At 43.5% G+C, this 15,456-nt stretch overlaps 1 protein-coding gene across 2 annotated transcripts in view; it reads right to left on the reverse strand.

The window, feature by feature from the left end:
- Positions 1 to 286: 286 nt before the first annotated feature.
- The window catches only part of depdc7a (DEP domain containing 7, paralog a), a 36,457-nt gene continuing 21,287 nt past the window's right edge, over positions 287 to 15,456 (reverse strand). For both annotated transcript variants that reach the window (XM_078414874.1, XM_078414873.1), the window contains 4 exons: positions 5,649 to 5,791; positions 4,826 to 4,951; positions 2,999 to 3,077; positions 287 to 526 (listed from right to left, as the gene is read on the reverse strand). In XM_078414874.1, the coding sequence (XP_078271000.1) occupies positions 318 to 526; positions 2,999 to 3,077; positions 4,826 to 4,951; positions 5,649 to 5,791 (557 nt within the window). In that variant the 3' untranslated portion in view covers positions 287 to 317. The remainder of the gene's footprint in view (positions 527 to 2,998; positions 3,078 to 4,825; positions 4,952 to 5,648; positions 5,792 to 15,456) is intronic.

Below are 15,456 nucleotides of genomic sequence, written 5' to 3' on the forward strand. Positions count from 1 at the left end.
ACCGACATATCTTCTAGGTATAGATAACAATTTGTTTTACACAACCTGGGGATATTTATGTTATACATTGCCATTGCTTATGCTTATGTATTCCCTTATATTTATCCACTTATGTATTTTTGTATGCCTATTGAAAATACTATAAATAATTTTTATTTTTTTTAAAATAAAAAAGAAAAAAAAATTTTTAAAAAGAAAAAAAAGAAGTAAAACAGATTAAATTAATAAAACTTGAAATTTTATTCATTCAATCTTATAAAATTTTCATTTAATTTAATAAACTCTTTACAATTATACACATATACATTTTGTCAATATTAAAGTTTCCTCAATGGATTAAAGAAATACTGAATAAATATAGCTGGATGGCTCCTGTTGAACTGAGTAAGAACCTTTTTTTTCTCTTTAGCAGACAGCTGAGTGTTTTCATCAATAGATTTAAGCAGCAACAACAGTTCGTCTCTGGTGGTCTTTCGCATGTTGTTTTCACAGGCAGAATGGCTTAGCCTCTCACAGAAAGAGTGCACTAAGAAATAAGTCACAGACGGTGCCATGATATACTTTTAAAAGTTCCTAGGTTACAGTCAAGGCATATTAAAATTCCATTCCCAAACTAGAAAATGTCAAATCAACAAATTTCTATCCAACCCATTCAATCTTGATGGAATATATTACCAGACTGAAGATCATGAACCAGGAGTGATAGGGTACCTGGACTTACCCCACTTCAAATAACTACTGAATGTTGATACTTTACTGCAGAGCTATCTGCAGGTGGGAATACGAGAACATGGACATCGTGGTCTGAAGGGCCTGTTCGTGGCATTGTTCACCCAATAATAAATCCAAGGATAGACACAAAAAGCTGGAGTAACTCAGCGGGACAGGCAGCAACTCTGGAGAGAAGGAATGGGTGACGTTTCGGGTCGAGACCCTTCTTCAGACTGGTTTGGGATAAGCGAAATGAGAGATATAGACGGTGATGTGGAGAGATAAAGAACAATGAATGAAAGATGTGCAAAAAGGTAACGATGATATAGGAAACAGGCCATTGTGAGCTGTTTGTAGGGTGACAATGAGAAGCTAGTGCGACTTGGGTGGGGGAGGGATAGAGAGAGGGGGAATGCTGGGGCTACCTGAAGTGAGAGAAATCAATATTCATACCACTAGGCTGTAAGCTACCCAAGCGAAATATGAGTTGCTGTTCCTCTAATTTGCGTTTAGCCTCACTCTGACAATGGAGGAGACCAAGAACAGAAAGGTCTGTGTGGGAATGAGAAGGAGAATTAAAGTGTCCGGCAACCAGGAGATCAGGTTGGTTCAGGTGGGCTGAGCAAAGGTGTTCCACAAAACGATCGCTCAGTCTACGTTTGGTCTCGTCAACGTACAAGAGTCCACATCTTGAACAGCGGATACAGTAGATGAGGTTGGAGGAGGTGCAAGTGAACCTCTGCCTAACCTGAAAGGACTGTCGGGGTCCCTGGACAGAGTCGAGGGAGGAGGTGTAGCGACAGATGCTGCATCTTCCGCGGTTGCAGGGGAAGGTACCTGGGGAGGGGGTGGTGTGGGTGGGAAGGGATGAGTTAACCAGGGAGTTGCGGAGGGAACGGTCTCTGCGGAAGGCGGAAAGGGGTGGAGATGAGAAAATGTGGATAGTGGTGGGATGCCATTGGAGGTGGGATCCTGTTCGATGTTTCCTTTATCATCATTACATTTTTGCATATTTCATTCATTGTTCTTTATTTCTCCACATCACTGTCTGTATCTCTCGTTTCCGTTATCCCTAACCATTCTGAAGGGTCTTGACCTGAAACGTCACCCATTCCTTCTCTCCAGAGATGCTGCCTGTCCCGCTGAGTTCCTCCAGCTGTTTGTGTTTATTTTTGGTTTAAACCAGCATCTGCAGTTCCTTCTTACACAATAAATCCAAGGTATTGGTAGAGAAGAATGCTGGACACCAAGAGTACAAGATACTGAAATAGCATGTTCCCATCTCCCCAGACCATTGGATCAAGGTACCATTACAATTGCAAAGCACTATGAGAATCAAACAGGCCCAAGAGCTGAATTATCAACTCGTGCCTCTGCTTTGTTAGCTTAGCACTTATTCTATGTAATGTTCTAGTGCATCAGTCACTGAAAGGAAGCATGCAGGTACAGCGGGCAGTGAAGAAAGCCAATGGAATTTTGGCCTTCATAACAAGAGGAGTTGAGTATAGGAGCAAAGAGGTCCTTCTGCAGTTGTACAGGGCCCCAGTGAGACCACACCTGGAGTACTGTGTGCAGTTTTGGTCTCCAAATTTGAGGAAGGATATTCTTGCTATTGAGGGCGTGCAGCGTAGGTTTACTAGGTTAATTCCCGGAATGGTGGGACTGTCATATGTTGAAAGATTGGAGTGACTAGGCTTGTATACACTGGAATTTAGAAGGATGAGAGGGGATCTTATCGAAACGTATAAGATTATTAAGGGGTTGGACACGTTAGAGGCAGGAAACATGTTCCCAATGTTGGGGGAGTCCAGAACAAAGGGCCACAGTTTAAGAATAAGGGGTAGGCCATTTAGAACGGAGATGAGGAAAAACTTTTTCAGTCAGAGAGTTGTGAATCTGTGGAATTCTCTGCCTCAGAAGGTGGTGGAGGCCAATTCTCCAAATGTATTCAAGAGAGCTAGATAGAGCTCTTAAGGGGGAGAAGGCAGGAACGGGGTACTGATTGAGAATGACCAGCCATGATCACATTGAATGGCGGTGCTGGCTCGAAGGGCCGAATGGCCTACTCCTACACCTACTGTCTATTGTTCAAAACACAAGCTCAATTTACACAAAGCTCACAATTCTCAGCTTCCGAGACAAACTCCTGGGAATTATCATTGTTTAATATCTGGAGCTTACCGGGAAAAATTATTGTTGCACATTTCTTGGACCTGCTTGGGCGTGTCCGGAGCTGGTTGCAATAACGGCAGTACTTCACAAGAACAAGTGTTTGTTGATCCCTTACCTGTACTAAGGTCCGGATCACGACCACACTGAATGTGCATCAGCTTCTCACTCACCATTTTGTGCAACGACGCAGGGACCTGAATGGTACAGTCAACGAGTTATTCTGATCGTCTGAAACACTGCAACTCTAGCATTTTTCAAAGCAAAATATTTTCTTGCCTTCAATTAGTTTCTCAAAAAAAGATACCAAGCTAAGCTTCCACATTCATGGGGCCTCACCCAAACTCCGATTAAGAGTTGAGATTGGAGGTCTATCCAATCTCAAGTGTTACAACCGAGCCATTGCTAGCACAATCTTGGAAAGTCAGCAAGAGCAGACACACTATCATGCATTGTGACAAGAAGGGCAGTGTGGCAGGGGCAGGGAGGGTTGTAGGGGCACATTACAGCCGAGAACTTTATACATTCCTGCTCCGTTCGTCTGCCACACAGATCCCTTATCAAGTGCAATCATAATCATGTGCTACTTCAGTCAGCCCCCAGTATGAAGTCATATTTAGTTCAAGGAGAATTGCTTTCTTGCTCTTCGTCTGCATTCAATTTCGTGAACTTTGAACGTTTGATGGATAACTACTTGGAATTAAAGGGACACAGTTCATTTAGCGTCTCTGCAAATTACAGCCAAGCAGCTCCCCCACTGAAATGTTGCCTTGCATGCCTTTGGCTTCTGATGCTCCAGGCCTCAAATCACCACTGCTTTGCATTCAGAGTATTGAGTGAATGTAGAAGCACAGGAGAATGGGCATATATTAAAGGCAATGTGTGGGAAGAGTTTGTCTTAAAAAGAGGGTGTCGAGTGCCTGGAACTCACTGCCAGGGGTGGTGCAGGCAGATAAGACAGTGAAATTTGAGACTTTTGGATAGGCATATTGATATGCAGGGATGTGGATTATGTGATGGGAAGTAAGAGTTGATCGTATCATTAGGTTCAGCACAAGCATTGTGGGCCGAAGGGCCTGTTAGTGTGCTGTACTGTTACATAGAAAATAGGTGCAGGAGGAGGCCATTAGGCCCTTTGAGCCAGCACCACCATTCATTGTGATCATGGCTGATCATCCACAATCGGTAACCTGTGCCTGCCTTCTCCCCATATCCCTTGATGCCACTAGAGCTCTATCTAACTCTTAAATTCATCCAGTGAATTGGCCTCCACTGCCTTCTGTGGCAGAGAATTCCACAAATTCACAACTCTCTGGGTGAAAAAGTTTCTTCTCACCTCAGTTTTAAACGGCCTCCCCTTTATTCTTAGACAGTGGCCCCTGGTTCTGGACTCCCCCAACATTGGGAAAGTTTTTCCTGCATCGAGCTTGCTGGCAAATGAACAAGCACGTTCTATGCTTCACTTCAACTACATGTTCAAAACATTAAAGGGCCTGACATAGTCAAGGGGATTGTTGAGATCCAGAACGTCCGTATTTGAGACAAGAGAATTTATTCAGGGGATTGTGAATAGAGGGCCGTGGATACTTGAATGAACATAAACAAAGATCAGGCACAAGAAACTGCAGATGCCGGAATCTTGAACAAAGGGCTGGAGGAACTCAATCTCCGCGCAACATCTGGGGTGGGAATAGAAAGGCAATTGTGTCGGGATTCTTCTTCCAAAAGAGGGTGGCCCGACCCAAAATGTAGTCTGTTCTTTCCCTCCACAGACGCTGCCTGGTTCGTTGAGTTCCTCCAGCACTTTGTACTTCACATACAAAGCCAAGATTGATGAATCCATCCAAATCAAGGTAAATGTAGATAGATGAATTTTTCACCTTTGTTCCAATTGCATAACTACACACCTTGAAGGCCAATGATCTACTTCTGCTGCATTACGTACCTTAAATACATCTTTCTGGTGATCAAGCAGAAACAAGACCAAGAGATCAGCTTTCCCTTTCGAGAGGTTCTTGTTAAAAACAATTGCTTTACTGAAAGTCCTCTTCATGGCTATTCTATTCTCGACCTAGGAGTAAATTGAAAAAAATAAAACATGAACCAAATTAATTCTGCCAACCAATAAGCTGCAGAACCTATAAATTCACCCTTGCATGTTCAAATTTGACAACAGTACAAAGAGATCAGATTAGATCAACACAGAACAAAGAGATCAAAGAGACTTAAAGTGCATGAAAAGATCAGGTCTTTTGCCCAGAGTTGGGGAAAAGCCAGAGGACATAGGTTTAAGGTGAAGGGGGAAGATCTAATGGCAACCCAAGGGGCAACTTTGTTTTTCCATAAAGGGGGGGTGGGTGTATGGAACGAGCTGCTGGAGGAGGTAGTCGAGGGAGGTACTATCGCAATGTTTAGGTAACATTCAGACAGGTACATGGTTCGGATAGGTTTAGCGGGATGAGCCAAAAACAGCCAGGTAGGGTGTAGGAAAAAAAACTGCGGATACTGGTTTAAATCAAAGGTAGACACAAAATGCTGGAGTAACTCAGCGGGTCAGGCAGCATCTCAGGAGAGAAAGAATGGGTGAGGTTTCGGGTCGGGTCTGAAGGGTCTCGACCCAAAACGTCACCCATTCCTTCGCTCCTGAGATGCTGCCTGACCCGTGAGTTACTCCAGCATTGTGTAGATGGGGTATGTTGGGCCAAGGGGGCCCGTTTCCATGCTGTAAGACTCCAAAAAGGAAACTAATCTTTGACCATGACACTCACCCCCTTCTGTAACGAGATGGACGCTGGATATGCAGCAATGGCCATGAAATGCAACAGCCTTCTCAGTTCTTCCCGATTTCTGGAATTCAGAAGCTTCAGACACAGTTGTGTTGCTTCCAGTGCTGGTTCAGACTTGCCATTGACTGCGGAGAGACGGTGACTGAATAAATTCAACGAGAAATAAAGTTCTACACGTCAGCTTTCCCCCCCCACCCAAATATCATCTTTTCAATTGTCAGGATAGCTGAAGCAAATTCCCATGGCAGGTAGAATGGACAACACTTCACCACAAGATATTCCACATCCTGGGAGCAGCAGCTCACCAATATCATTGTGTTTGAGCGTTAGAGTTAATTAGGAAGCAAATCCCACCATGTTTCAGATTGTTTATTAGCATCTTAACATAATCATGTTATGATCTTGTAGTCATCATCTATCCAGTATTACAGATATTGAGCAAACAATGTGCTGGAGTAACTCAGCTGGCCAAGCAGTGTGTGGAGGAAATGGACAGATGATATTTTGGTCAGGTCCTTTCAGACTGATTGCAATGGGGGGAGAAGAGAGGTGGAGCAAGACAAATTAAAGTTTTTATTACTATATTTTATCCGTTTACAGGCCAGTGAAGCTGTTGCAAGTAAGATTTCATTGTTGCACTGATGGAACATATAATTAACTACACTTGCCTCTCACCTTGGTTCCTTGTCCCACAAAACAGGTCCAATAAAACTTTAAACCACCACTGATAAAGTACAGCACTTCGATACTGGATATCAGTACAGATTAAACTAGTTATAATTTTGACCAACCCCCAACTGAATGAACTCCAATTCCCTCACCGATTCCAATGTCAAGGTGCTAACATTTCTCAATGATTTTTTAAGCCACTTAACGAATTTTCCAAAGGCTGTCATTAGAAAAATGAGAGTTGACAAGCAATTCATTTAATAAACATTTGGAGTTTAGAAACCCAGGCATTCTGGTACAGAATTGTTTCTCATAGATTAATAAAACAAGCTTAAGAAATTGAAATATGCATCTTAAAAGCAGAGGCATATTCAACCCTTTCCATTACATTTTTGTTGAGAGCACCCTCCAAGAGGGCAAGTACAAAAATGCCAGAGGAACTCAGCCGGTCAGGAAGCATCTGTGGAAGGAAAGGACAGATGATGTTTTGGGTCAGGATCCTTTGGACTGATGGAATCTCAGGGGGGACAAGAAGAGAGTAGAAAACTTGGTAAAAAGATGGGGGGGGGGGGGGGAGATAAAGCAAGTGAGGGGTGGATACAAGTGAAGCAGGTGTGATTGGCAGATGTACTGAGCAAGTGACAAAGGCTAGTGGTGGAAAGGAGACAAAAGGGAAACAAGATGACCAAAATGCAAAGCTGGGAGGGATGTGGGTAGAATAGGTCAGGAGGAATAACAGGGAAATCAGTGGTTCAATGGTACTTTCACTATCACTTGTCCAAGGTACAGTGAAATTCTCTTTTGCATACAGTTCAATAAAAGTATTACTATACACAAGCACTGATTCAGTACAAGTGTGTAGGAATAGTACACCGAGACAGTATATCAGAGTAACTAGGTTTTGGTGCTAAGTTCTAGTCCTCTGGAAAGCAGGACAGGAGGGGAAATGAGTGTATGGAGGGAGAAGCATGTACACCAGGGTATTACTTGAAATGGGAGAATTGGAGGGGTAAGGCAACGTTTATACCAGCGTAGTCATGAACAATGCTAGTCTAAGCCATTTATATAGATTCGTACCAGCCTACTTTCATCACCAACATCAGCCAACAGAATTTTATCCTCAAACTTGTTACAATTCAACATGCTTTGTTTACAAAGAGTGAACAAAGCCTTGGGGTCAGTGAAGTGACTACATTAGAACAGAGAAACACAACATTTCATTATTGACCAACTTGGCTCCAGAACTGATTAGCCTTGTTTCAGCTGATAAATTTATGCAAGTTCTTTCACATGGAAGGAGGGATTAAAAAGAGCAAAAGGGATTCGTCTTTTAAATTGGGACAATTACAGCCATTGAAAAGTTTTTTAAAAATAATAGCTGGACTGTGCTCGAGATGGATTGGCAAAAGAAAAAATGTATTACCATATGGAGAAGGAACTTTGATACAGAATCCTGTGGTCAGAGCATTCAACAAAATCGTCATACGAAGTTTAGTTTAGTTTAGAGATACAGCGCGGAAACAGGCCCTTCGGCCCACCGAGTCCGTGCCGACCAGCGATTCCCACACATTAACACAAGCCTACACCCACTAGGGACAATTTGCACTTATACCAAGTATACAAACCCAACCCAATTAACCTACAACCCTGTGCGTTTGGAGTGTGGGAGGAAACTGAAGATCTGAGAGAAAACCCACGGGGAGAACGTACGAACTCCACACAGACAGCGCCCATAGTCAGGATCGAACCCGGTCTCTGGCGTTGCAAATGCTGCAAGACAATAACTCTACCGCTGCGCCACTGTGAAGTGTTACTTTAGTATTATCACCATTACCTAGATGCAACCCCACCCACCCCAAAGCACCTACTACACTGCAAGACCACAAATTAGGAAATGTAGGGCAACAAACTTTGCTTTAACTTCAAATTGTGCAAATAAATGAGCGTCAGCCAAACAGATTTGATTTAATTTGAAGACAGGCGCAAAATGCTGGAGTAACTCAGTGAGTCACACAACATCTCTGGGGAAAGGAAATAGGTGACGTTTCAGGGCCAGAACCCTTCTTCAGACTAAATGATGGAGGTGGCAGAGGGAACTGGAGGCGAGTAAAGGCCAGAACAAAATCAGGGCCCACAACAGATGACCTCAGGAAGGGTGAAGCTCATAATGGCACCCATTGTTAGAAACAGAAAATAGTTGCCTTCTCCCCATACCCCTTGATTCCACTAGCCCCTAGAGCTCTATCTTAGACTGGGGAAGATAAGTTAATGAGGGACAATAGACAATAGGTGCAGGAGTAGGCCATTTGGCCCTTCGAGCCAGTATCACCATTCAATGTGATCATGGCTGATCAATGATGCAAACATTATTTTGTCTGTTTAAAGAGCAAAGTCAATTCCACTTATCCAGCTCAAGTGTCACCCTGGATTATGTGCTTACATCCACATCACACAACTCTCATCAGCTCGGTAAAATTAAAAGCATGATATTGGAGACAAATTAAGATATACTGTAGCAATATGGAAGAATTGCAGGAGAGAATTTAATATTCCTGGTCAAAAGGGAGACAGTTTCTAGAAAGCATCTTCATGACATAGAAGTCATTGTACGAGGCACATTGTAGAATGTTTGCAGATGACAAAAATAATCAATGTTGCAGAAAGTGAGGAAGCTGGTGGGATACAGAAAGATATTGATCAGTTGCCAAGTTGAGCAAGGTGATGGAATAGTGGAAGAGAAGGGAGAGAGGGAGGCAAGGGTAGATCCAAACAATGTGCTCCATTAACCTGTTCACTGCCAAGATTTTGTCTCACTCTTGATCATGACCAGAGTATACTCGGGGGAGGCACTGAACAGGTTAATACAAGAGCCTGTGGAAGTATTGAGGAACAAAGGGACCTTGGTGCAGAAGTCCAAAGATCCCTGAAGGTGGCAGCACAGGTGGTGAAGGCACGTACAACAACACTGGAATAGCTCAAGTCAGGCAGCATCTCTGGGGAAATGGATAGACAATGTTTTGTGTCAAAACCCTTCAGACTGGAATATTTGTCTCCATTAACCAGGGCATTGAATGCAGGTGAAGGAAACCTTGGCAAACTTCATAAAGTGTTGATTAGGTCACATTTGGAATATTTTATGCACAGTTCTGGTCACCGCACTATAGGAAGAACTGGAGGATGATACTGCCTGGGGTGGAATGGTTCAGCTACAACTAGAGAGACTGCTTGGTTTTCTTCGATTGGAAGAAACAGACGAGAGTCCTGATTGCAGTGTACACCAGGGGCACAGACAAGGGAGAAACAGAGTCCCCAAAATGCTCCCAAATTGAGAAATTCAGTTCAATGCACAAATTACTATTAGTATTCCTTTGAAATTATTTCCTGGCCGACAGATTACTTTGTACGTATTTTTTTAAAAGTAAAATACCAGAAAAGTTTAAGTCATACCGAATTGAGTGATAGTCCTAAGCATTTAAAAATAAAGTTTAAAATACATTGTGCGCAGTAAAACTAGGAAATGGATTATAAACTTAGAACCAACTGACTGATAGCGATGTGTAGGAAGGAATTAGAGATGCTGGTTTAAACCAAAGATAGACACAAAATGTCGGAGTAACTCAGCGGGACAGGCAGCATCTCTGGAGAGAAGGAATGGGTGACGATTCGGGTAGAGACCCTCCTTCAGTCTGAAGGGTCTCGACCCAAATCACCACCCATTAATGTCGCCCATTCCTTCTCTCCAGAGATGCTGCCTGTCCCGCTGAGTTACTCCAGCATTGTGTTTATAACTGATAGCAATCACGACTTCATAACATTATTGGCACAGTGATGGTTTAAGAGGAAATGAGATTGCTTAAAGCAAATCACTTGCCAAGGGCAAATCTTAAACATTCCCACAATCAGATGAGATGTTAAAAGAGAAACTGCCTGTCCTTTTAGGAAAGAGACCCAAGGGCATTAGTTCAAAGAGCATTGGCATTCTCCCATGTCCTGGACCAGCATTTAACCCACTACTAATACAGCTATAACAGCTTAATGGGTGGGAGCTTAGTGTAGACAGACCCTCATGCCACTGACAACAGCAAGCACCTGAGAGAATTAATTGTGAATTATAAAACACTTCACATTTATATAGGATCAAGATATCCTGAAGATTTTTTAAAAACTACAATCAAATAAAGGGATAGCATTTGATTCACTTCTTCCCACTCTCCCCCACTCACTATCTGATGTACAAACTCCATGCAGCAATAGTATATTAATTTTAGTGGTGGAGTCATAAAAACAGAATGGGGAAAAAGTTGAAAGTTCAGAGTGAAGCCCCAAAACTAATTACATCCAGAAAAAGCTGGTGTGGAAGTTGTTTCAGAATGCTTCCTCTTTAAGGGCGAGACCAGAACTGGGGTGGGCCAGAGGTACAAGCATATTAAATCCCAGGAAACATCTTCAGAGTTAGATAGATTTTTGACAGGTGTCAGAGGTTATGGGGAGAAGACAGGAGAATGGGGTTAGGAGGGAGAGATAGATTAGACTTGATGGGCCGAATGGCCAAATTCTACACCCATGACTTATGACTTCTAACCTTCACTCGACATGGTTAGACAGAGGAACTCGCTGCCCCGAGGAATGGTTCAAGTGAAGCATTGATGCATTAAGGTGAAGCGAGATAAACACAAGGGAAAATGCAATGAGAATATTCCAGGCATTTGATTAAAATGTGGGCGGTTAATAGATTAAGCAACACCAGTATAAACGACTTGTTCTAATTGGCCACATTCTGCCAACAAATTTCAATAGACAATAGGTGCAGGAGGCCATTCGGCCCTTCGTGCCAGCACCACCATTCAATGTGATCATGGCTGATCATTCTCAATCAGTACCCCGTCCCTGCCTTCTCCCCATACCCCTTGACTCCGCTATCCTTAAGAGCTCTATCTAGCTCTCTCTTGAATGCATTCAGAGAACTGGCCTCCACTGCCTTCTGAGGCAGAGAATTCCACAGATTTACAACTCTGACTGAAAAAGGTTTTCCTCATCTCCGTTCTAAATAGCCTACTTTAACTTTTTACGCCAAGCCTTGTATTAATCAGTTACATCTATAATGAAGTCCTATGACAACAGCATCACATGCAACGAGTGCCTACGTTTATCATTCGAATATTTCAAACTTGCTTGACATTGTAATGTAAATACAAGATGCTAAATTCCAGGATCAATGTGACCCGATTACATTTATGGTTGGGCTGCACAGTTTTCCTTGTTGGCAAGAGAACAAAAGTCAAACAAGCGACAGACAGAGGACTGATAATGCTTCGGGCTGGTACGGACCAAGTCACCCTGTGTGCCAGAGTGAGAGCGAACAAGCTCTTTTCCACAACTCCTCCAGACTGCTTACATTCAACTTCGACCGCCTCGCTGTGACTGGGTAATAAACTCAAGCTGTGGGTGAAATGCAGGATCTGTCCCAAAGGGTACAATGAACGCATTATTCACCCACTGCAGTTAGCCAAGCATTTGGTTTAGATAGAATCTCGCAACATAAAAGTACCTCGGAGAATCAGTGCAAGGGACAAATGAGCCGGAGCAGACAACAACATTTCCAGCATACTTCCTTGATTATACAGATGCCTCCACAATACGCACATTGAAATTATTCAGATTGTTTTCCTTTGCATTTCTCAGATTCCCAGTGCTGGCATGCAAGTTTAGCAGGCGGCGGGGGTAGGTTTAAAGTCAAAGGATTGTAATCCTTCCGTCCAATTTTTCCAATTGAGAATATTGTGACAAATTAAATTGAGAAATACACTATAGGCTAACCACAACTGTAGCTTTTGTGACCAAGCACCTCAATTCTTTAACTCAATTAATTACTTTGAGATGTCATACAATTACTATTTACAACATAGGAAAAGCAACATCCAATTTATAAAGGGTGATCTTCCACATCCAGTTCTCAATGACTAAACCAACTGGAAAGCAAAACAGATACGAGTCTGAGTCATACACAGACACAGGCCCTTCAGTCCAACTTGTCCATGCTGACCAAGATACCCAATCTAAGCTAGTCCCATTAGACAATAGACAATAGGTGCAGGGGGAGGCCATTCGGCCCTTCGAGCCAGCACCACCATTCAATGTGATCATGGCTGATCATTCTCAATCAGTACCCCATTCCTGCCTTCTCCCCATACCCCCCGACTCCGCTATCCTTAAGAGCTCTATCCAGCTCTCACTTGAATGCATTCAGAGAATTGGCCTCCACTGCCTTCTGAGGCAGTGGAGACCAATTAAGTTGCTTTTGGTCCATATCCCTCTAAACCTTTCTTATATGTCTACCATCCAAGCGTCTTTTAAATGTTATTGTACCTGGAAATGCAAAAGGCTAGAAATACACTGCAGGCCAAATTGCTTTTGCAAAGAAAGATGAAAGGTCATTAAACCAAAACTTTCACCAATTCTGTCTCCATATTGATCAAGTTCAGACTATTGTGTACACTGCTTTTGGCCATCAGTGAATGTGACGAATAAGCATCATCCCTCAACTCAACTGCTCCTTAAACAGTGGGTGGAAGCTTTCACATCCACTTGTATGGATGTGACCATAAAGCCAATGGTACTACATGCGAGCATAGAAAAGGCTTGGGTTTAACATCGCACTGCAGGCAATGCAGCACTCCTAGTGCAACACAGGAGGGGCCAGCCAGAAATGGGGGTCAGACCCACAACCTTTCACTCTAGCACAGATGGGCAGCACTGAGGTACAGCTGCTGCCTCGCTGGTTCAATCCTGACCTTGGGTGCTGCCTGTGCGGAGTTTGAACGTTCTCCCTGTACCCATGTAGGTTTCCTCAGTGCTCCAGTTTCCCCCCACATACCAAAGGCATGCGGGTTTGGGTAAATTAGACTCCAAGCTGTCCCTAGTGTGTAGGGAGCTGATAAATGGGGCAACAGATTTAGTGTGAATGGGTGATAGATGGTCAGCATGGACCTGGTGGGCTGAAGGACCAGTTTCCATACCGTCTCGCTCAACTACAACAAAATGCCACCAACTGAGTGACTGAGGACAACCGATTGGACAGCAACATTCAGGAGCTGCAATTCTGAGGAAAAGAAAGTTTCTTAAATGAAAAGAAAAGTGAGCCACACCAATTAAAGATGAAAAGACAGAGAGATTATGTACCAATTGAAATGTACTGTAAGAAAATAACTGCAGATGCTGGTACAAATAAGGTATTTATTCACAAAATTCTGGAGTAACTCAGCAGGTCCGGCAGCATCTCAGGAGAGAAGGAATGGGTGACGTTTCAGGTCGAGACCCTTCTTCAGACAGAATTGAAATGTACTGATGACAAGATAAAAAACTCATTACTGATCCAAAAATTATTTTATGAACAAAGGGAAAATGAATGGACGCATTGGTGAAACAAGGTTAAGGGATGAATTAATTTAAGGAAAAGACCATATTTCCCATTACTTTAGTTCTCTCAATAATGCCAGATTATCTAATTTCCCTTTGAAATAAGAGCCAATTCTGCCCATGAATCGGAGATAGCTCAAAGCAATTCATTCCCACTAAACTTTTCCAGTAACCCATTCTCTCCACATAGCAATCAACTCAGATACTTCAATTTATCTGCAGTGGACAAATAATAGCAGCACTGATGTCTCTGGGATGTGGAAAGAAAGAGGAGCACATAGGGACCCAGCAGTCACAGGGAGAACATGCAAGTCCTGCAGAGATAGCAGCAGAGTCAGGGTTGAACCCAGGAGGCCAGCACTGCAAGGCAGCAGCTCTACCTGCTGTGTTCCGATCAATAATGTATATACTGTATACTTGTTGTGTAAGAAAATAACTGCAGATGCTGGTACAAATCGAAGGTATTTATTCACAAAATGCTGGAGTAACTCAGCAGGTCAGGCAGCATCTCAGGAGAGAAGGAATGGGTAACATTTCGGGTCGAGACCCTTCTTCAGACTGATGTCAGGGGGCGGGACAAAGGAAGGATATAGGTGGAGACAGGAAGATAGAGGGAGAACTGGGAAGGGGGGGGGAAGAGAGGGACAGAGGAACTATCTAAAGTTGGACAAGTCAATGTTCATACCGCTGGGCTGCAAGCTGCCCAGGCGAAATATGAGGTGCTGTTCCTCCAATTTCCGGTGGGCCTCACTATGGCACTGGAGGAGGCCCATGACAGAAAGGTCAGACTGGGAGTGAGAGGGGGAGTTGAAGTGCTCAGCCACCGGGAGATCAGGTTGGTTAAGGCGGACTGAGCGAAGGTGTTGAGCGAAATGATGGCCGAGCCTGCGTTTGGTTTCGCCGATGTAAAGAAGTTGACATCTAGAGCAGCGGATGCAATAGATGAGGTTGGAGGAGGTGCAGGTGAACCTCTGTCTCACCTGGAAAGACTGTTTGGGACCTTGGATGGAGTTGAGGGGGGAGGTAAAGGGACAGGTGTTGCATCTCCTGCGGTTGCAGGGGAAAGTGCCCGGGATGGGGTGGTTTGGGTAGGAAGGGACGAGTGGACCAGGGAGTTATGGAGGGAACGGTCTCTGCGGAACGCAGAAACGGGATGGGATGGTAAGATATGGCCAGTGGTGGGGTCCCATTGTAGGTGACGGAAATGTTGGCGGATGATTTGTTGGATCCGCTGGCTGGTGGGGTGGAAGGTGAGAACGAGGGGGATTCTGTCCTTGTTATGAATGGGGGGAGGGGGAGCAAGAGCAGAGCTGCGGGATGTAGTTGATAACACTGGCAACCTTTATTCTTTCGTTGAAATGTATAGTTTCAAAAAAACTATTTTAGTAGCATCCCAGAGCAAAATATAAAAGTACTTTCATTGAATAATCCAGTGAAAATGGGTTCATTACAAATTTGGAAGAATTTTGGGAATGGGAAAAAATGCATGAGCGTTTCAAACAAGTAGATAAAGCAATTATTTCCTGGTTCAAGCCTTAACCTTTAAGCAGACATTTTCTTCACCAGGGTTAGACATTTGGGGTCAGGAAGCCAAGCTTGAGGAAGTTATACTCATTATGGAGGTCAGAATTCAGACCATGCATTCAGTGCAACAACATTCGGTCATGGAATGGTTTTACAGCAACTCAACAAAACAGGAAATCAA

This window comes from Rhinoraja longicauda, chromosome 18 (assembly GCF_053455715.1).
Source record: "Rhinoraja longicauda isolate Sanriku21f chromosome 18, sRhiLon1.1, whole genome shotgun sequence".
NCBI classification, from domain to species: domain Eukaryota; kingdom Metazoa; phylum Chordata; class Chondrichthyes; order Rajiformes; family Arhynchobatidae; genus Rhinoraja; species Rhinoraja longicauda.